The following is a 21,887-nucleotide window of genomic DNA, read 5'->3' on the forward strand; positions in this document are numbered from 1 at the left end:
CCTCCACCTGAACCAATGCCCTGTCCTCACCCCAAGAAAATCAGATTCTGGAGAGAGGGGGCCAAAAATAAGAGATGCAGTGTTTCCCAGGTGACTTTAACATGCACTCATGGCTGAGAAGCACAAGCACTGATCTAAATGTTAACTGTTTGCCACTCAGTACTCCATGACCGTCTCCTTCCCAACAGGATGTATTTCTAATTTACATTGGAAAGATGAGAGATTTCCTTACCAGTAACATAACTGTGTGTATATTAGATATAGTCTGACTTTTATCAAAAAATACAACTGACGAATGAAGAACTCCCTTCCAAAGAAGGTGGCAAGACAGCACTTGCAGCAGACTCTGGGGCTTCACAAGGTCTCTAGGTTTTCTTCCAGACTTCTGACCTTCCTTCTTTAGTGTCCTCCCCTGAATTCCATGCTTGGCATAGCAACTGGCACACAAAACACAGCCATGAAGTCTGAGTTGACTATGGAGTGACTTAGCCTTTCTGCCAACGTGACCTTAACTGGAGATACCCCTTTTCCAGTAGTCTGCACCAGCATAAAATACAGAACTTACACAAACTCTCAGGTCCTGTTCTGAAAGAGTAAACCATCTGATAAATGATAGTCTTTTTTTTTTTTTTTTTTTTTTTTTTGACAGGCAGAGTGGACAGTGAGAGAAACAGAGAAAGGTCTTCCTTTTGCCATTGGTTCACCCTCCAATGGCTGCCACGGCCGGCGCGCTGCAGCCAGTGCATCACGCTGATCCAAAGCCAGGAGCCAGGTGCCTCTCCTGGTCTCCCATGGGGTGCAGGGCTCAAGCACTTGGGCCATCCTCCACTGCACTCCCAGGCCATAACAGAGAGCTGGCCTGGAAGAGGGGCAACCGGGACAGAATGCGGCGCCCCGACCGGGACTAGAACCTGGTGTGCCGGTGCTGCAGGCAGAGGATTAGCCTATTGAGCTGTGGCGCTGGCCATGATAGTCTCTTTAACTGATAGTGTAGGTCAATAAAAAGCTCTTCTGATTGCACAGAGAGGAAAATTGAGGCAAGGGGGAGGAGAATGTGTTCATATTCAAAACTTGCTGTTGGAGAATGATGGCTAACACCTTCACAGAATTCCTACTGAATCCATGGCAAGCTTTCAACATTCAAAATAGCTCCACATTAAAAACAACCAGCATAAAAACTGAAGCCGTTAAATTCTGGTTTGCTACAAAAGAGCATAAAATGATCTGAGCAAGAAGAATTTATCTGACAACTGAGTCAGACCAATTTTCCACGGGGAATCTGGCAAAAAACCTGGAGGGGGGTAGTATTTCAGAAACAAATTTGATTTTGTCAGTTGCACTGATACCAGGCAATTAATGTTTAAATGAGTGACAGTTCTGATGGCATCCTGATCCAGGCCTACACAAGCCTGCCTCACTGGCTGAATCATTTCTTTGCAATAGTTGCACTACAGCAGGTGGTTCTGCAATGTTCTTCAACTTGACTTCCACCTCTACCTTGTATCTCTGAAGTGGCTGACCCAAGTGTGAGAACATTGTTTACCCAATCTTCTCTCAGAAATGTAATGAGTACGGGGCTTCACAAGGTCTCTAGGTTTTCCTCCAGACTTCTGACCTTCCTTCTTTAGTGTCCACCCCTGAATTCCATGCTTGGCATAGCAACTGGCACACAAAACACAGCCATTGTGGGGAGCAACTCGGACTAGACTAAGTTACTGGAATTAAGACTTATTCTATGCATCTGCTCTCCCACAATATGGCGCTGAGAAGGGAGAAACAGCTTCTACACAGCTGCCTCCAGTTCAACCAATAAACTGCAGGACCTGCTCCTGATTGGAGGAGAGTAGCGTACTCGGCGTTGTGGGTAGCAGAGTTGGGATTGGTGGAAAAGGACTATAAAGGAGGAGAGAGACAACATGCACCAGGAACATCTAAGAGGAACATCTATCTGAAGGAACACCTGTGCAGCCCCCGAGAGAGCCGGCCGGCGGTGTGCCGCTCCCCTGCAGAAGTGGGGAAAGTGGCTAGGGGGAATCGCCCTTCCACGGAGGTGGAAGGGTCGGTAGCCAACCCGGGAAGAACCAGCAGCAAACCCGGGGAGGGCTGAGCAGACGAAAGAACAGCGCAGGGTCCTGTGTCGTTCCTCCACGAAGACGGGGAGCGACAAGCCATGAAGTCTGAGTTGACTATGGAGTGACTTAGCCTTTCTGCCAATGTGACCTTAACTGGAGATACCCCTTTTCCAGCAGTCTGCACCAGCATAAAATACAGAACTTATACAAACTCTCAGGTCCTACTGAGTATCAGCCAGTACCCAAAGAGTATATAAACAAGCAAAGAGAAATCTGTCAACAAGAAGTAGGTCTTTTCCAGTAGAATCATATTTCCTTATGCTTTCAGGGTGATGTTATTAGCACAGATACAATTTTCCTCCAGTGAGGAAAAAGCAGGTGAGAACAACTAACTTGGACATGCTAATGATGGCACGTCCACTGAAGATCAACCTTTTGGGTCTTCAGTTTAGTGTCCTTGGCACTTGCAGGATAGTAGAAAGCAAATACTATAGTACAATTCTATGACATTTTGATTCTCATTTCAAACTACCCATAGTGATACAACTCGATATGAAAATGGCCAGTAACAAGCAGCAGAAGAGTTAGGGTGGAGTACAGTCCTCGAAGCCTACAAATTGTATTCCTCCTAGTAAAACCTTGGTTCTGTCCCACATTGAATATGTGTATAGTCTCAGACATGCATTGATTTCCTCACTATTTTGAAACCATAGGCTCCTAGTCAAAAATGGCATTGACCTAGTTATTCCTTGATAAAACTTTCTGAAATGTCTACTTAAATACCTCCTGGGGAACATGGAGTGGTGAAGAGAAAAATAAACTGGGGTAAAAAATATTACATACAAATTTTGAATAGGCAAGTATCAAACTAGAATAATAGAAGGTGTTTCTAGTTAAGGTGTTCGACAGAAACTTAACATCTTAAAGTAGTGGTCTAGCTGACTAAAAGTTAATATTAAAAGCTTGGGGCTAGCATTATAGTGTGAGTTAAGCTGCCAACTGTGATACCAGCATCCCAAATTGGAGTGCCAATTCAAATCCCAGTTGCTATGCTTGAAATTCACTTGGGAAGGCAGCAGAAGATGACCCAAGTCATTGGACCCCTACCACTCGTGTTGGGAAACCAGGATGGAGTTCCTCACTCCTGGCTTCAGCCTGGACCAGACTTGGCTGTTGTGGCCATTTGGATGGAAGACCTCTGTCGCCGTCTCTCTGTGGCTGTGCCTTTCATATCTTAAAACATAAATGAATGCAGTAGTTGGTAGTATGACAGAGTAGGGTAGAAGTTACAAGATATTTTGAAGAATTAGCATCATCAATAAAGGATTATTATGAATTGCCACCAAGAAGGTAAATATCTTCATGGAGAAAAAAAGAGGCACTCACTAAATGGAAAATGGATAAACTCATTACATTTCTGAGAGAAGATTGGGTAAACAATATTCTCAGAATCCTGTGTGTTCCTTGATGGCACACATCAAGGATTTTGTTTTCATGTCGACTGATGAAGGAACTCTACAACTAGGGAACAGAAGTTAGGCTCAAAGATTTTTCCAACTACAAGTTCACAACACCATGCAATAATGAAGGCCTGGATGTCTAAATGCTCAGTAATAGAATGGTTCAAATATGTATTCCCTAAAACTTAAATCAGAGTATTCAGTATCAGGCTAAAGTGTTTAAAGAGGAAATAGAAGCCGGCGCTGCAGCTCACTAGGCTAATCCTCCGCCTTGCAGCGCCGGCACACCAGGTTCTAGTCCTGGTTGAGGTGCCAGATTCTGTCCCGGTTGTCCCTCTTCCGGGCCAGCTCTCTGTTATGGCCCGGGAGTGCAGTGGAGGATGGCCCAAGTGCTTGGGCCCTGCACCCGCATGGGAGACCAGGAGAAGCACCTGGCTCCTGCCTTCAGATCAGCGCAGTGCGCTGGCCGCAGCGTGCTGGCCGCGGTGGCCATTGGAGGGTGAACCAACGGCAAAAGGAAGACCTTTCTCTCTGTATCTCTCTCTCTCACTGTCCACTCTGCCTGTAAAAAAAGGGGGGGGGGCAGAATAAGACATTATGACACTAACTAATGGGGAAATTTTTACTTCTACACATGTTTAGTAAAGCACATTAAAAAGAATAACAGTTTCAATAATTCTGCATTGCTGGAGAGGCCATGAGTGATTTTTACTCTTCACACATTATATTTTAGCATTGATAACACAAATGTAAATGCTGAAAACACGTGTTAAATACTGAATGAAAATAGATCAGTATTGATCAGACTTGCACAATTTTATCTATAGATAATATTCCTAAAAGCTATTCTAAAATATTTAGTCTCCCCTAAGCATAGGTTCTGACCTAGCTAGCTTTGTAAATCAGGTTGGTTAGACATTTGAATCGATTGCATTTCCAATGGGTGTAATAACAATGCATGTTCAGGTGCCTCATGGACAGCAAGCTTGCTTGAAATAAAGAGCAATGAGCAAAACAGCCTGAGGTCATCTAATCAAACTGACCACTGATGGCGACACAAATGCATAACAGGTTTCTCATCAGTCAACAGTATTCCTGGGAGACTCTCTCTGCCATAGACCATGGCTGGAGGTGCAGGTGCTGCCCAGGAGTATCCTCTCTTCCTCCTCCCCTCCACCCTTCAGGCACTCCTCTGACCCAATCACGATGGATTTTTCTCAGAAAACCCACATTCACGCATGTTTGTAGGCTGTCTCTCAGCTAAATATACCCTGTTCCTATTTGTGTGCCTGTTAATGTCTGCACTTAGAAGGCTTATCTTTGTGTGAGGCAAGAACCCAGAATAATGATCAATACAGCCATGCCTATACCATAACCTCTAATCTTCTCCTCCAATTAGTTGCAGTGGTAGCAACTATTTATCACGCATTCAGCATGTGCAGGCTCTGTTTCCGGTGCCTTACCCATGAGGATAGTTCCAAAAGTGTGTGGGAAAATAGAATTAAATGATGAGTTTATTTTGGTGCAAAAAAAAAAATCCATGCATATGGTTTCATAATAGGCATTCTCCACAAATTTTGAAGACCCCTCCTAGGCATAGAATTCATTTTTTTTTTCATAACAAAATAAACTTATCTTTTAATTCCATGTCCACAAACTTTTTTTTGAAGTACTCGCATGTATTACTTTTGGTCTTCACATAAGCTCGGTTATATGTATTAGCATTCCAAAACTGGAGTCTCAAAGATTTGACTTGGTTTTGCCAAAGAATATCTCGCATCTTGAGATTTATTTCTCCCTTTCGCCACTAACCGAAATTTGCCTTGAAAACCAAATTATGCTCGCACAAAATATGCATAAGTCAGGCTCTGTGCCTTGGTCCTGTTCCCATTCCCAAGTCATCACCTTCAGGGGTCAACATTGGGCAGCCTTCCAGTCCTGGCTGCAGGATGCCTGCCCAAACACCCCAAGCAGGACTCGGACAAGTCCTTTTATGCTTCTGGAGAAGCTTAAGCACAACAGTATCCACATACCAAATATACTTCAACATTATTAGTTTGTCCTTTTTAAAGCATAAATCTTCACTTAGTAAAGGAACCCTCTAATGCTTCCCTGGGTTCTTGGTTTCAGAAGATAATTTTAGGAAGCCAAATAATTGCAAACAAATTATTCTGAAGTACCTCTTTAAATTGCATGTTGTCAGGACTCAGGTTTTCAAATGTAATGAGCATAATTGATGATAAGTGTGCTGCTTTTGAGATGATGAAGTAGCTGCCACTGCTGCTTGCAATGCCTGCCAATGGGGAGGATTTAAATGTTTTAAGCATTTGAATGGACTGTGAGAGTTTGCACTCAAAATATAGAAGAGGTGTTGGCTCCCTCCATGGCCCAGGGTGCAACATCTGTCCTGAAATGATAAGCGTCCAGTTATGCCTCAAGAGTACCATCAACATAAATCCTTTGACTTGCCTGGAGAGAACAGCTGCTTGGATAGGAGTTTGTGGACCAGTCACAATGCCGTTTCTCTGAATAACCCCAACAATGAGGCTGCATCTCCTGCACAAGAAGCAGACGCCCACGTACATGGTCCCAGACTGCCAGCCTGTGCCCTTCTCCCTGCCCTTGGATGTGAACCCCAAACTTCACATGTGGGGAAACTTCATCCCCAAATTCACACTTAGGTGGTTGGTAGACACTCTGCAAGGTAATTAGGACTAGGAAAGATCAGCAGGGAGCAGCAGAGGGTTGGGGAAGGGAGATGGGGTCCGTGGCTTTATAAGAAGGAACACACACTTGCACTCTGGCCAGGGGATGCCCTCTGCCATGATGGGAAGGCCCCGAGCTGATGCTAGCACCACGCTCTTGGGTGTCCCAGACTGCAGGACCGGGAGCAAAAGTAAAGTAAATCTTCTATATCAAGTATCTGGCTCAGGAATTTAGTTAGAGCAACAGAAAACAGACTTCCCACTCTACCATTTCCACCTGTCTGACACCAGGACGATGAAAGCATAGGGCTTTGTTTTGGGAGAAAGTCCCTTTTGACTCTGTGTGTGGGGCTCAGGACTGCTTGGGGCTGCTAACAAGTACAAGGCCTGGAGTGAACTTTTACTCTTTGAATGAGTCTCTAGTAATATATCGCCTCCTACTACAAGAGTGAGCTGGGAGGAGGATGTCTGTTACTTATTCTGTGCCCAGTGCTGAGGGGAGAGAACTATCAGAATGGGCCTGGGATATTATCAAAAGCCGATGGTTACTGCTGGCTTGCCTCCAGAGTCCTCTGGGATCAGTCTCTTCACTGAGCCCCAAGGCCACCCACATCTGTGTCCCTCCCTGGAAACAGGTATCACAACCTCATACCTCTTATCTCAGGTTCATGCTATCTGCATGCATAGTCTCTCTACCTAAAACACAAATATGGTCGCGTAGTGTGTTGTTGTTGTTGTGTTTTTTTTTTTTTTTTTTTTTTTGACAAGCAGAGTTAGACAGTGAGAGAGAGAGAGAGAAAGGTCTTCCTTCCGTTGGTTCACCCCCCAAATGGTTGCTACGGCCGGTGCACTGTGCCAATCCAAAGCCAGGAGCCAGGTGCTTTCTCCTGGTCTCCCACGCAGGTGCAGGGGCCCAAGCACTTGGGCCATCCTCCACTGCCTTCCCAGGCCACAGCAGAGAGCTGGAGTGGAAGAGGAGGAACCGGGATAGAACCCGGTGCCCATATGGGATGCCAGCACTGCAGGCGGAGGATTAACCAAGTGAGCCATGGCACCAGCCCCAGTGTAGTATGTTCTGATCATGTTATACACACTCAGACACATGAATGGATGAACAAATGAGTTTGTTTCCAAGAAACAAGATTTCCATCTCTTTCTGTTTATAGCACCAAGAGCCATGACTTGTCTGAAAACCAGAAAATGCTCACTTCAGGGAATTTCATTTTTTACTTGGAAGTTAGAATCAACTCACAAGATCAGTTCCATGGTCCAAACAATGAGTGACAGGAAATTGTGACTATGAAGGGAAGATAAAAATGCAAGTAAGGAAGTAGGTTCTTGTATTCCAACATAATAGCTAAGGTGGCTATTGGCAGGCTTTACTTAGGTGGAAGAAGAAATAAAGGCCTCATAGCTATGCCACATGACATAAGGTCATCTAGCAGAAGCCAAGAAAGAGTAATCCCAACACCCTGCAGAATCCTCGCAGCAGAAGCAGTCACATAGCACAAAGGGAAGAAGCCCAGGGGGCTGCCAGATTCTGCCATGCACTGCATATCAGATACATGAGGATCAAAGGATGGCAGATTTCAGTATTCAGCCATTAAAATCTGCATCCTCAGCAACTGTCTGATTTGAAACACCTACAAATTGGAAAGCAATCTCTCATTTTATGAATGATGGTTGAGTTGGCCTGGACAAGTCTCTGGAAGACCCCAATAGTACAGATTACCTTTGGGCACCTTGGCCCTCCATCGCTCCCGATTGATGTGCACCACCTCCGTCCAAGTGGCTTTAAAGCTCTTATAGTCGACAGGGATGACAGAACTGTTGATGGGGGCACTTCCTTCCGACCCAGAGCTCTTCACGGCTGATCGCTTTGCATCTGAGCTGATGCTGTTTAAACTGGAAGGAAAAGAAATCATTCCAAAAGGGAAAGTTAGTCTTAGCAAAAATGTTGGCCAACGAGCAAGTCCCCGAGAGGAGTGCTTAGTACTCATCAGGTTATTATGAAACTCCTGGGTCTTGCATTTATAATTACCCTATCTTCCATATGTCACACAGGTGGAAAATTCTATATTCTCAGTAGGAAAATTATCAAGATTGTAGCCTGTATTCCTTATATTTTTCTATGAGCTTCAGTATTTCTTATATTTTCCTTCCATTTGTTTTCTTCTTTGTTCCAATACTTACAATCCTCTCTTGTGAATGTTCTAGTCTCTGAAACTAATGAATTTGAACTTGGACTCCTACTTGTTTCACAGAACACCTACCTGTTCCTACACTGACCATCTTGCCAAGTTGCCCAGCAACTTGATTCTCTTTCTCTCCAGTTCTACCTTCCCTCTGAACCTAAGCTCCCTAAATGCAGGAGAGAGGTAATGGTTACTTAAAAGTTGCTGGGACAAAATGGATGCAACTGGAAACCGTTATAATTAATGAAATAAGCCAATCCCAAAAGGACAAATACCATATGTCCCTCTTGATCTGTGGTAGCTAACAGAGAACCTAAAAGGTAATGTAAGAGCCTGCGCTATGGCATGGCAGGTAAAAGCTGCCGCCTGAAGTGCCAGCATCCCATATGGGTGCTGGTTCTAGTCCCAGCTGCTCCACTTCCAATCCACCTTTCTGCTGTGGCCTGGGAAAGCAGTAGAACATGGCCCAGGTCCTTGGGCCCCTGCACCCACATGGGAGACCTGGAAGAAGTTCCTGGCTTTGGATCAGCTCAGCTCCGGTTGTTGCGGTCAACTGGAGAGTGAACCAGCAGATGGAAGACCTCTCTCTCTCTCTCTCTGCCTCTCCCTCTCTGTGTAACTCTAACTTTCAAATAAATAAATCTTAATGTATAGAAGTGAAATTGACACTTTACGATGCAATGAGTTTGAATAGCCCTTGTCTGCTCTGTTGAAGTTTTCTTCTATACTGTTTGTTGAATGCTTTACCTAGTATAGAACTAACCTTATGTATAAAGTTAACTGAAAAACAGATCTTAGTAAAATTAAGAATGAGAATAGGAGAGGGAGGAGGAAGAAGGATGGGAGGGCAGATAGGGTAGAAAGAATCACTATGTTAAATTTGTATCTTTAAAATCATGAAATTTGAATGCCTTAAAGGTTTCTGGTGGAGCGTGGTTACTTGGGGGAAGGTGGAAAAGTACAGCTAACTTGAAGATCAGGTGATGCCAAAGATACTACTTCATGTGAATACTGCTTTATGCTTCAAACATGGGCAACTGCTAATACCAGAAAATACCATCCTCACTGACAAAGTGTCTCAGGCTTCTACAGGCTTCAGTGACTGACATGAATGAAAATCCACAGACCAGGAAGGCAACAAGGCAAGAGCTTTGGGGTGGTGGGATTTGGGCAGAGGGCTTCTGTCTTCATAAGCAACCTCAAGGGTCCATCCATCTTCAGCATCCCTGGGGTGTCACTGTCCTAACGTTCTTCTTGCGTTCCCTTCTCTCCCCACTGTTTGCTTCTCTTTCATCTTCCCACATTCTTTCTCCTTCATGACAAAGCCCAAGGTTTTGCATGAATGATGACTAGTAATAGTAATAACAGTAGTAGTGGCAGTAATAGTAGCAGAGTTAGCAATAGTTGTAATAATACTGATAGTAGCAAAGCAATACTATTACTAATGTACTAACAAACACCATGTGCCAGGTTTATTTAGCCTTCCTCTATGCCAGACCTTGTTCTAAGGGTTTTTATATATTGAATAACTCACCTAAGCCTCCCAGCAACCTATGTGTATACAGTGCACACTTTCTCAAAAGGCTAACTGAGGAAGTTTGCTGCAGTGGCACAGTTAGCAAATGAGGGCTCAGGATTTTTAACGCTGGCAGTCTGGCTCCAGAGCCTGAACTCCTTACTGATCTAGGCTCGATACAGTGATGGCAACAACAAAAAGTGATCAACATTTAGGTTCATTTCTTTCATTCTCTTTGGTAACCTAAAAATGAAAGATGCATTTCCTGTACTAACTGAGTGGTGTTGTCTTTTTTTGTAGATTCGGGAGCAGAGACTGTCACAGAGGGTAAATGGGAAGAGACTGGCATTGCTGTAAGCGAAGCCTAGGAGAGAATGGGGTGGAGAGGTAGGAGGGCACCGGGCACACACAGGGCATGATTTGAACTCTGTGTTCCCCATATTCCCAGCTTGTAGAGTCCAGATAGCACAACTTCAATTCCTCTGAGGAAAGGAGAGAGACCGACTAGTCTGGTATGAAGGAGGAAAGAAAGTATCAGTGTGAAACCTACCCCGATCCCCACCAAGAGGAGAATTCTATCCCCACAGACAGACCCGTCTCTAGCCATCAGGCTCTTCCACTGACCTTGAACGTCTCTGTCCCGCCCCACTGGTTTGGGATGTCTCGTCAATTAACGGACTCACAATCTTCTCAGTCATGTCTGTGAGCACAGTGAAGGTGGGCTCCACGATGAAGTCAATGAAACCTGCAGAGAAACAAATACAGCTCGACTGGGCCTGTGCAGATAATCCCCGTAAAACACCAGTGGGGCGGCCAGCACCGCAGCTCACTAGGCTAATCCTCTGCCTGTGGCGCTGACACACCAGGTTCTAGTCCCAGTCGGGGTGCCGGATTCTGTCCCGGTTGCCCCTCTTCCAGGCCAGCTCTCTGCTGTGGCCAGGGAGTGCAGTGGAGGATGGCCCAAGTGCTTGGGCCCTGCACCCCATGGGAGACCAGGGGAAGCACCTGGCTCCTGGCTTTGGATAAGCACGGTGTGCCAGCTGCAGCGCACCGGCCATGGTGGCCATTGGAGGGTGAACCAACAGCAAAGGAAGACCTTTCTCTGTCTCTCTCTCACTGTCCACTCTGCCTGTCAAAAAAACAAAAAACAAAAAACAAAAAAAAACACCAGTGGGGCTCTTCTTCCTTTTAAAATCCACCTGTACAGGCACCCCAGGCCACACTCTGTCAGTCGTACTCGATTAGTACATTCTCTGATATGGACATCATGCATTGGCTCTGTGTCTTAGATGACTCTTCAATAGCTAACTCAAAGAAGTGTTTAAAAGACGCATGTGTAACCCTCACTAGGTAACCATGAAAGGATCTGGCTATGACTTAAATGACTAACACACCTTGCCTGCCATCAAGGAACCCACAGGAGAGATGAAATGATCACAAAACGACACCTGGAGCACATGGAAGGCCAGAGCAGCCCAGACGGAGGCCATAGGAAGCTCCGTGAGAATATTTCCCTCCACTGAGAGGCCGCAGCACGGCTGAATGGAGACTGATGTTCAAACTGAGCCTCTGGGGCATGGGTAGAGAAGACATCTCACTCCGGGTGAAGGACATGGACTAAGTGCAATGACAGAGATGGGAAACAACAAGTTGTCTCAGCAATGACTGGGGCTCAGCAATGACTCCTGGACTCTGGAAAAGGTTTTGGAAGACAGATCACTACTGCAGCTCAGGGAGTGATGTTCCTAAGCACCAGGCAAAGGAATTAGCATTTAGAGAAGCACTAGAGGCTTCTGAGGATGTCTGGGCAGCATTGTACTTTTTTAATGTTCTTTGAGAAAGTTAATTGGGAAAGATGTATGGGAAAGGAAGCAGGAGAGGTTGAAAATGGAAAAACCAAGTTATTGCAATAGCCAAAAGGAAGGGAGGGGGACTAGCACTAAGGGTAAGTCAGGTAGGAATGCAAATGAGGCACAAATATCTATGGAACAGGGGTGGGGCTGCCTCTTAGTGAGCTTTGTCGGAAGCTCCAACAACAAACTAGGAAAATGTGGCAGGGGGAAAGGTGATGAGCTGAGTTTGCAGTCAGCAGATCGAAGACACAACCAGGTAGGAAAGGCACACAAAGTTGGAAGAAAAAGATCAGATACTGGGAGAGGACTCATATCTGGAACTATCCCTTTGAGATCCCCAGAGATATAGTTGAAGGTGGGCTAGAGTGAGTGTCTCTACTGTGTGACACAACTGGCTAAAATGGGCGAGATGAAGTTCCTGGGGATGGTGGTAGCTGATTGCATGGCAACAAGAAAGTCAGAAGCTAAATACCAAAGGAAGTACTGTCTACCCCCATCGGAAGGCTGTTCGGAAACCTATGAACACATATTTGGGTTGCTTTCACAACAGTAGGTGGGCTGATAGTAACATTTAATTCAGTGAAGGATGTGAAAAGACACAGGAGTTGACAAAACAAGAACTGTCTCAACCAGATACCAATGGTAAGGGAAATAGTGATTGTCAAGCTTGTTGGGAGGATAATTGTAGTATAATTCTGAGCTGGGAACTAAGTGTTGACACCATCTTCACCTTTTTCTCTCCCAAGGTAAAGTTAACACATCCAAACCAGAACTAACTCATCAGTCCTACCCACAATTCTTATAAATGGGATTGTGGCCCAACCTCTTAATCTAAATCCTGCCTTGACCTTTCCTTTGCAGCCTGCCAAATCCTTCACACCTTCCATGCCCTCCTCCCTCCTGCAGCGTGTCTGCTGCTGCCTTGGCTCTGACATTCACTGTCTTTTTTCCCTGGAATCCTTCAGGAGACACCCAGCTGGATTCCTTGACTCTCCAGTCAATCCCCTTAGCCACCAGCATAGAAATCTTCAACAGGGGTAGAAAACTTTGATGTAAAGGATCTCATAGTTATTTTAGACTCTGCAGGTCACTTTACCACTATCAGATGACTCTGTTCCAATGCAAGAACAACCTTAGACAACATGGAAATGAATGGACTTACTTGTGTTCTAGCAAACTTTACAAGAACAGGTGGTGGCTACTACTGAGCCCACAGGCTAAAAGGTGAATTCATGTTTTCCAGCCTTGCACGAAATTCTTCATATGTCTCATTTCCTTCAGGGAAATAGAAATTCATTCTACTAACACAACATAAAATCTAGGTCTGATTTTCCTGAGAAATGTTGCATCACATCCTGTTCCTGCCATACAAAATTCTTTAGAATTCCCTGACCATATGAGGCAATTTTTAAATTTCCCCACTTTGTTTTTGCCTCCCGTTCTGCCTGGTGTGCTGTTCCATCCAAAAGCAAACAAAACTATGGCAGAAAAATCAAATCGTTACTAAACTTTACAAATAATTTGAGTCCTTAAAGATGGAGATCACTGATATTTAACTGTGACATTGTACCCTCATAACCTTGGATTTATGCAATGCATATATATTATTGGCAAAAAGTTATTGCCCCCCCAAAAAAGTCTTTTAGAATGTTTCCTTCCTTCCTTTTTAAAAGAGCCAATCCTGAAAGTAGGGTCATCCTGGAAATGAGCTGTCCTGAAAATAGGGCTAAGAAGCATCGACAAGGAGAAATGCCATGGCAACTGCTGAAAATGCCACACAGAATGGAAAATTTGAACCAGAACATGCATACTACCAAGAGTACTTGTCATCTTAGAAAGCTGAGACGCTGTCTTTCAGCAGGGAATGATGGGTAACCTTCTCACAAACCAGCCACGTTCCGGGAAGAATGGCGAGTGTGACTCTATCAACCCAATGGGCCAAAGCTATGAACACAGATTGGAGCCAGTTTCCCAGGCAAACAGTCATTGAGAGCAACTGAGCTTGCATCTACAGACTTCCCATCCAGCAGCCCAGCTCAGGGGTTGGCAAACACGTACCTACTTGTGACTGAGCAACCATGGTCGACTTCCGGTCACACAGAGGAGAAAAGGGCAGCCCCAGCTCAGCTTCTCTGTCACCCTAGAAAAACAGGAAATCACAGTAAATTAAGGAACAGTAGGCTGAGCCACCCAGCTCTTAACAACCTCAGCTGCCACAACAGCCACTGGTCTTTATTTTAATTACTATTATATTATGCAATAAATCCTATGGGGCCTGCTCCTCTGTTTTTATATATATATAGATAGATATAGATATGTATTAGATATATAAAACAGGCTGAAATCCTGGAGTCCAATTATTCTAACTGCAAAGGCCCATGCTGCTGTAAAGAAAGCTTCACTGGGCATCGCTAACAATTGTCATGGAATATAAGGCAATAGGAATTGTCCTGTAGGTTAGAGCCAACACTGTAGCCAGAATCAGCATTCTCTCAAGTTGGCCTGGGACAACCAGTGGCCCTCCTCTAGCCAGCGAACCTCTCACCATGGTGGGCAATTCCAAAACTGAAACTCTACCTGTAATCTATCTTCTTGAGTCACATAAAGCCATACACAACTAGAATGTTTTTCAGTTGTAATTCAGTCCATAATGAAAAATGGATCAAAAAGAGCCACAATAAATTTCTTTTCTATCCAGTTGGACAATACAGCATGACTGGCCACCGAGAGCCTTTGAAAAGGAATAGTTATAATAGGCAAGTATTTTGGAAAGTATAGTGATGGGGATGATTTTTGGAAACCTGAATCACCACTTCAGTCACACACCTAGAGGGAAGATCTGTCACTCTTCCAGCACTGAAGCTGTGTTCACTCATCTTGCTGGAAAAGAACCTGCTCAGGAGGATGGCTACTGACATGTGCTTGAGTACTTCTTCCTCATTCGAGATCTATATCATAGGAAAGCTACTGTCTCTCCTTACACTTGTTTCATCATCTGAAATATGCAAAATAGCCCTATCTCATAGGAGTATAATGAGGATAAAACTATAAAAATGTACATACACACATGCAATGGTTCATTTAAAGAACTGTTGTTTCGGGGCCAGCGCTGTGATGCAGAGGGTTAATGCCCTGGCCTGAAGCACCAGCATCCCATATGAGCACTGGTTTGAGACCCAGCTGCTCCACTTCCGATCCAGCTCTCTGCTAAGGCCTGGGAAAGCAGCAGAGGATGGCCCAAGTCCTTGGGCCCTTGCACCCGCGTGGGAGACCCAGAAGAATCTCCTGGCTTCAGATTGGTGCAGTTCCAGCCGTTGTGGCCAATTGGGGAGTAAGCCATCGGATGGAAGACACCTCTCTCTCTCTCTCTCTCTCTCTGCCTCTCCTTTCTCTGTGTAACTCTGACTTTCAAATAAACAAATTAAAAAAAACTGTTTCCAAACAGGTAGCTCTTAATATTTAGAAAAACATTTAGTGAATTTATCAACTATACATTCTGAGTGTAACAAAAAGTTAACAGTAAGCAAAAAGTAGTAACTTGTAGCTAGGCTTAGTTGAAAGCTGAATTCTGATTTCTAAGGCAGTGAAAGTTGGCCAGCTCACAGGGGCACTATTACCCACTGAAAGGACAGAAAAGGAATGGGTATTAAAGGAAGCAGAACAGGGGGCCGTGATGGGAGCTGGGGACGCCCAGGGGTCACAGGGACAGTTGTGGAGAGCTGGGTTCCTTCTGCACCCTCTTCCTGCATAGACACCCACAGAACACAATGGCTTCCTAGTTCCCAAGGAAGCCCTGCTCAGTCTTGTGAAGGCTCTGATAGAAACAGTTCCTCCTGAGCTACTTCTCCCTGGCCAGGACAAAGAGAACTTTAGAGACGCAGATTCTAATGGAGTAGTGGGCTAGCTCAGCTCAAATAAACCTTTCTTATTCTATATGTAAGAGTGCTACCTGCTGTTTTCTTAGTTCATCATAATTGAAGGGGGTGAAAAGAAGTGGCTGGATGCCCTTCACTTAACTACTAAGATGTAAGTATTAATTTGGATTTCATTACTGAGAAATTTGATATTAAACAACTTCTAATTCCATGTACTTGGCCATATCCAAATCTACACATCATTTACATCTACTGGATTTAATTAAACTTGGTAGACTCATCTATTAAGAGTATTTTTGTACTTCAAAAGAAACAGGAAAGTGAAGAGGCAACCAACAGAATGGGAAAAATATTTGCAACAACTGATAAAGGATTAATAACCAGAATCTACAAAGGGATCAAGAAACTCCACAACAAAACAAATAACCCACTTAAGAGATGGGCCAAGGACCTAAACAAACATTTTTCAAAAGAGGAAATCCAAATGGCCAACAGACACATGAAAAAATGTTCAGGATCACTAGTCGTCAGGGAAATGTAAATCAAAACCAAAACGAGGTTTTGCCTCATCCCGGTTAGAATGGTTTTCATACAGAAATCAACCAACAGATGCCAGCAAGGATGTGGGGGAAAAGGCACACTAATCCACTGTTGGTGGGAATGCAAACTGGTAAAGCCACTATGGAAGACAGTTTGGAGATACCTCAGAAATCTGAATATAGCCCTACCATATGACCCAGCCATCCCTCTCCTTGGAATTTACCCAAGGGAAAAATAAATTGGCAAATAAAAGAGCTATCTGCACCTCAATGTTTATTGCAGCTCAATTTATAACAGCTAAGACATGGAATCAACATAAATACCCATAAATGGAATACTGGATAAAGAAATTATGGACTACTACACAGTGGTTAAAAAAATGAGGTCTGGTCATTTGCAACAAAATGGAGGAACCTGGAAAATATCACGTTGAGTGAACTAAGCCAGTCCCATACAAATATCATATGTTCTCCTTGATCTGTGACAACTGAGCACCTAAAAGGAAACCTGTAGAAGTGAAACTGACACTATGAGAAGCAATGACTTGATCAGCCCTTGTCCTGACTGTCGAAGAACAGCTTACTACTTTATTAGTATTTTCTTTTTATACTCAATACCATTGGTTGAACTCTTTAACACAGAATTATTCTTAGGTGTTTAAATACAACTGAAAATTGATCCCTGTTAAAAATAAGAGTGGAGGGGCCAGTGCTGTGGCACAGCAGGTTAATGCCCTAGCCTGAAGCACCAGCATCCCATATAGGCACCAGTTCTAGTCCTGGCTGCTCCTCTTCCCATCCAGCTCTCTGCTATGGCCTGGGAAAGCAGTAGAGGATGGCCCAAGTCCTTGGGCCCCCACACGCACATGGGAGACCCAGAAGAAGCTCCTGGCTTTGGATTGGTGCAGCTCCGGCCATTGTGGCCAACTGGGGAGTGAACCATTGGATGGAAGACCTCTCTCTCTCTCTCCTCTCTCTCTCTGCCTGACTTTCAAATAAATCTTTTAAAAAAATGAGTGTAATAGAGAGGGAGATGTACAGTTCAGCATACATTCCCTCAGACTTACCCCTAAGGGTAAAGCTAAAAACTTGCCATGGAACTCCAAATCCCATTAAGTTGGCAGGTACCAATGCCATCTTACTAGTTAAGCAATCAGTTTAAGTTCATAATTGATCATAAAGATAGGATTGTCAAAGGAATCACATAAATAAGACAAGTGTCTGCAAATAATAACTGATAGAATTAAAAAGAAGAGAATGATTAAACATGGGAAGCAGGCTATACAGCACACTCATAGAATGGCAGATGCCCTAAATAGCACTCTGGCCTCAGAATCAGCCCTGATCTGGCTAAAAATCCCATGAGAGCATTTCAGGCATGGAAAGCCAAGACACTATGGCAAAAAGTGACCTAAATGAAAGATTTCTGAGTGAGATCCTGGTGGAAAGAAGGGGCCATCAAAGAAGGAGGTACCTTTCTCTGAAGGGAGGCAAGAACTTCCACTTTGCTTATGGCCCTGTCTAAATAAGGTTGGAGTTTGTGGACTCAAGAGGCTTCCATAACCTTGGCAGCTCATGACAAGAGCCTCAGGTGATCACTGACATCATAAATAAGAGTGTCAATTGCTAAATCAAACAGGAGTCACTGTGCACTTAATCCCCATGTAGGACCTCTGTCCTTAATGTGTTGTACTGAGAATTAATGGTAAAACTAGTCTTCAAACAGTACTTTATACTTTGTGTAGGTGCAAACTTTTCAAAAATCTTTATATACAAAAGATCAACTCTATACTAAGATAATTGAAAATGAATTTTAATGAAGAATGGGATGGGAGATGGAGTAGGAGGTGGGACGGTTTAGGGGTGTGAGGGTGGGTACACGGGGAAGAACCTCTATAATCCAAAAGTTGTACTTAAGAAATTTATATTTATTAAATGAAAGATTTATATAAAAAAGTACTTTGAAATATTAGTAATTGAATTTCTGTTGGAGGACAGATACACTTAAGAATTGAGAAAAGAGGCCTGTGCCATGGTTCACTTGGTTAATCCTCCACCAGCATCCCATATGGGTGCCGGTTCTGTCCTGGTTGCTCCTCTTCCACTCCAGCTCTCTGCTGTGGCCCAGGAAGGCAGTGGAGGATGGCCCAAATCCTTGGGCCCTGCACCCACATGGGAGACCAGGAGGAAGCTCCTGGCTTCGGATCGGCGTAGCTCTGGCTGTAGCAGCCATTTTGGGGGTGAACCAACAGAAGGAAGACCTTTCTCTCTATCTCTCTCTCACTAACTCTATCTGTCAAATGAAAAATTGAGGAAAAAAATCGTTCCATAAGTAATGTGAGAAATAGGCTTCCCTTGGTAAACCCTTCTTGACTAATGACGTGGTCTGACTGTAACTCCAGGCTGTTGGAAGATGATACACATACTTTCCTCTTTACTAAAGAGGTTGTCCTTTTTAAAAAAGGGTAAAAGTTTCAGTTGTCACTAAGGATTCTGCTTAACTAGCTCATTTTATTTTCTTTCAGCACTGATCAGAAAACCCCCAGTGGTATGGGTTAAGATAACCCCAGCTGATAAAGCCAGGTAGCTGATAGGCATAAAGGAAGATAATATGCACTGAGTGAATGGAAAGACTAATTCAGAAACACCCAAGTTCCTTTGGCCACTCAGATATGACAGACAGCTAAAGAGCAATTAGTTTTTGTCAAAGGCCATCTTCGTTTCCTGTCCACACAGTTGGACTACATTGCCTAGAATCTCTGCTAGTTAAGTAGTGCTAAACAACAAAACAAGGGAAGGAATGTATTTCCACCACAGTTCTAATGTATAAAATCCTCCGTGCCTATAGCTCCAAGCTCTTCTGCCTTTTGCTAGTTTGCTGTAGACCAGCATCTTGGATGATGGACCATGGGTCTAAAATCACTATCGTAGAATTGCACACCAATAAACACTTGTCCTAAACTTCACATGAGTTAAGTGACAAGCTTCCATTTATGAGCGCTGTCACATGTTTGAGGATTTGTTAGAGCCGCTTGATGGAAGCAGCAAACTAATCAAAAGAAACAAGGCATTTGTCATATCAAAAATTTTTGAAAGTCTTACTTGCACTTAAGTTTACAAAAGATGGCATCTCAATCCAAGAACTCAAGGTCATAGAGGTAGAACATCCCTAGTCCAAAAATCCATAATCTGAAGTGTTCCAAAATCAAACTTTCTGAGAACAGGCACGTCATAAGTGAGAAAGCTATCCATATGGCTTCATCAGACAGGTAGCAGTAAAAATGCAGGTGTACTAAAAATATAACGCCACTTGGGCTATGTTTGTAAGGTATTTATGAAATATAAATGAAATGCATGTTTAGATATGGGTCCCACCCCAATACTTCTCATTAGGCATACGCAGAAATATTCCAAAATCTGAAAAATGCTGAAACTTGAAACACTTCTAGTCTCAAGCACTTGATCTTAGCCAAAAGGCCGAGAAGCAATAGTCTGAAGCATTTGAAATGCGTAATATGGAATACTTTACCTTCACCTCAAGTGAACTTCTTCAGATGAAGTAAAGAAAATTTTGAGAGATGCAAGAAAAGCACCAAACTGAACCAAATGCAGCAACGTACATTCCCCTTTCCCAGGGGAGGAAGGCACACATATTAGAAAAGTGATTTTTGGATTTAAGATAGAACAGTAAAATTTGAGACCTTATAAATTATTACCTCAAAACTATGGAGAGGGTAGGTGTCATGGCACAGTGGGTTAGGTCACTGCTTGGGACGTCTGCATCCCATGTTGAATGCTGGTCCAAGTCCTGGCTGCTCAGTTCCACCTCCAGCTTCCTGCAAATGTACCTGGAAGATCTGGGCCTGGCTCCCATGTGGGAGACCTGGACTGAGATCCAGACTCCTGGTCTTGCCCTGGTACAGATCTGGCTACTCCAGCCATCTGGGGAGTGAACTAGCAGATAAGTGATCTCTCTGTGCCCCTCTTTCCTGCACTCACACCACTATTCCTCTTGCTCTCTGTTGCTCTTCATTTAAGAACCTCTCAAAAATGTGGAGACTGAGAAATGCATCCACAAATATTAGAAAAAAATCTCATCTCAAATCAAAACTACTTGAGGTAAGGGTTGTCAACTGCTGTGGGTATCATAGGTGAGGCCAGATGCCAAGAGGCTGGGTGAAGGACAGAGACTGAGGGTCATGGCCAGTGCTACCTACTGTTGCCTTGGAAAAAGTGAAGGGACAGACACATACCACTTCATAGGAGCCTTATAATAAACCAGGGATATTCCAAGGGAACTTGGCCTGCTAATGGTCTGGCTTCTTCCTGGTACAAGTCTTCTGCAAATAGTTCTTCCAAAGAGAATGCAATTCACTCGAAGATGGTAAATAATAATGAAGAAAGAAGGGAGAAGGAGATGGAACGAGGAAATATGTGAGGAAATGGAGAGGGAAGAAGATTAGGAAAGGGAGAAATGGTGGGGGCACAGGGGAGTATCAGCAGTAACAGCCGCAGTAAAAATAAAACCCTTATAGAAAAGGCACTCAGACTAAAGGAACAGGTGAAAAGTTATATAAGTGTCCCCCATAAGAGAACTGGTAACACCAAGACCAAACATATCACTGTGACCAAGAAGTTCCTGCAGTGATCAAGAGCCAGGGCTCAGGGGAACGAGCCAGCAGCACACGGGAAGAGAAGCTCCGCATTAGCTTCAGGGAAGCACACACTGGGAGCAGCACAAAGGCCCACCTGTCCTTGAGGAAGACCCAGGAAGGGACAAGGAATCAGGAATGAAAAAGGCAGGAAACAAAGTCGGTTACACAAATGCCATTCTCAGTCAACCTTGACCCATGGTATACCAGCAGTAGAAAAGCTGACAAGCTTACAAAATGGGGATCCCATTCATGCTTCTAGAAGAAGCCACTGGAAGAACAACTTTGTCCAGACCCAAGCAGGGGTGGTCAACCTGGACCACAGAGCCAGCACTGAGTAGGGCCAAGACGAGGGCTGGCAAGGTGTGCCTTTGCCAGACACGTTTCTTTTCTACTTTGAGAAAGAAGCTTTGGGAGCGCTCCTGTAAACAGCCCACGGTTCGTGAAACAGAATGCTCATTTGAAAACTTGGGACAATATAGAAACGATACAACCAACACAGTAACAAGGAGTTAAGTTGGGAATGGAGAGGAGGAAAGGGTGAGGAGGCACTGAATAAACACTGGGTTCCTTATCTTTTTATAGATGGGGTATAAACATGCCACTTATTTACAGTAGTAGAGTAATACAGTAACATTTAATGATATCTAAATAGAATTTAATATTAAAACCAATACAAGACTAAACGAGTTCATAAAGCCACCTTAAAATCGGGCGTTGGGAAGAATGTTGGGAGAAGCAGAAGTTCACTAATTCTTATGGCAGGAAGTTAATCAATAGTTCTTGCATAAAGAAATCAGAACTGCTGTTTGGAGCAGCAGCTAAGGTGCCACTCGGGAGGCCTGCATGCCACATCCAAGTGCTGGTTTGAGTCTGGGCTCCACTCTGGCTTCAGCTTCCTTCTGACACACATGCTGGGGGAAAGCAGATGAAGGTTCAAGTCCTGGGTCCCTTCTACCTATGTAGGAGACTTGGAGTTCCTGGCTTCAGCAAGTTCCAGCCCCAGCTGCTGCATGCATT

The 21,887-nt window shown here is 44.0% G+C and overlaps 1 protein-coding gene across 11 annotated transcripts in view; it reads right to left on the reverse strand.

Annotated features, from left to right (window-relative positions):
- PDE1C (phosphodiesterase 1C) overlaps positions 1-21,887 on the reverse strand; it is a 543,851-nt gene that overhangs the window by 52,566 nt on the left and 469,398 nt on the right. For all 11 annotated transcript variants that reach the window (XM_070059701.1, XM_002713741.5, XM_017344418.3 and 8 more), the window contains 3 exons: positions 13,860-13,941; positions 10,573-10,693; positions 7,970-8,142 (listed from right to left, as the gene is read on the reverse strand). In XM_070059701.1, coding sequence (XP_069915802.1) covers positions 7,970-8,142; positions 10,573-10,693; positions 13,860-13,941 — 376 coding nt within the window. The remainder of the gene's footprint in view (positions 1-7,969; positions 8,143-10,572; positions 10,694-13,859; positions 13,942-21,887) is intronic.

Source organism: Oryctolagus cuniculus, chromosome 16 (assembly GCF_964237555.1).
Source record: "Oryctolagus cuniculus chromosome 16, mOryCun1.1, whole genome shotgun sequence".
Lineage (NCBI taxonomy): Eukaryota > Metazoa > Chordata > Mammalia > Lagomorpha > Leporidae > Oryctolagus > Oryctolagus cuniculus.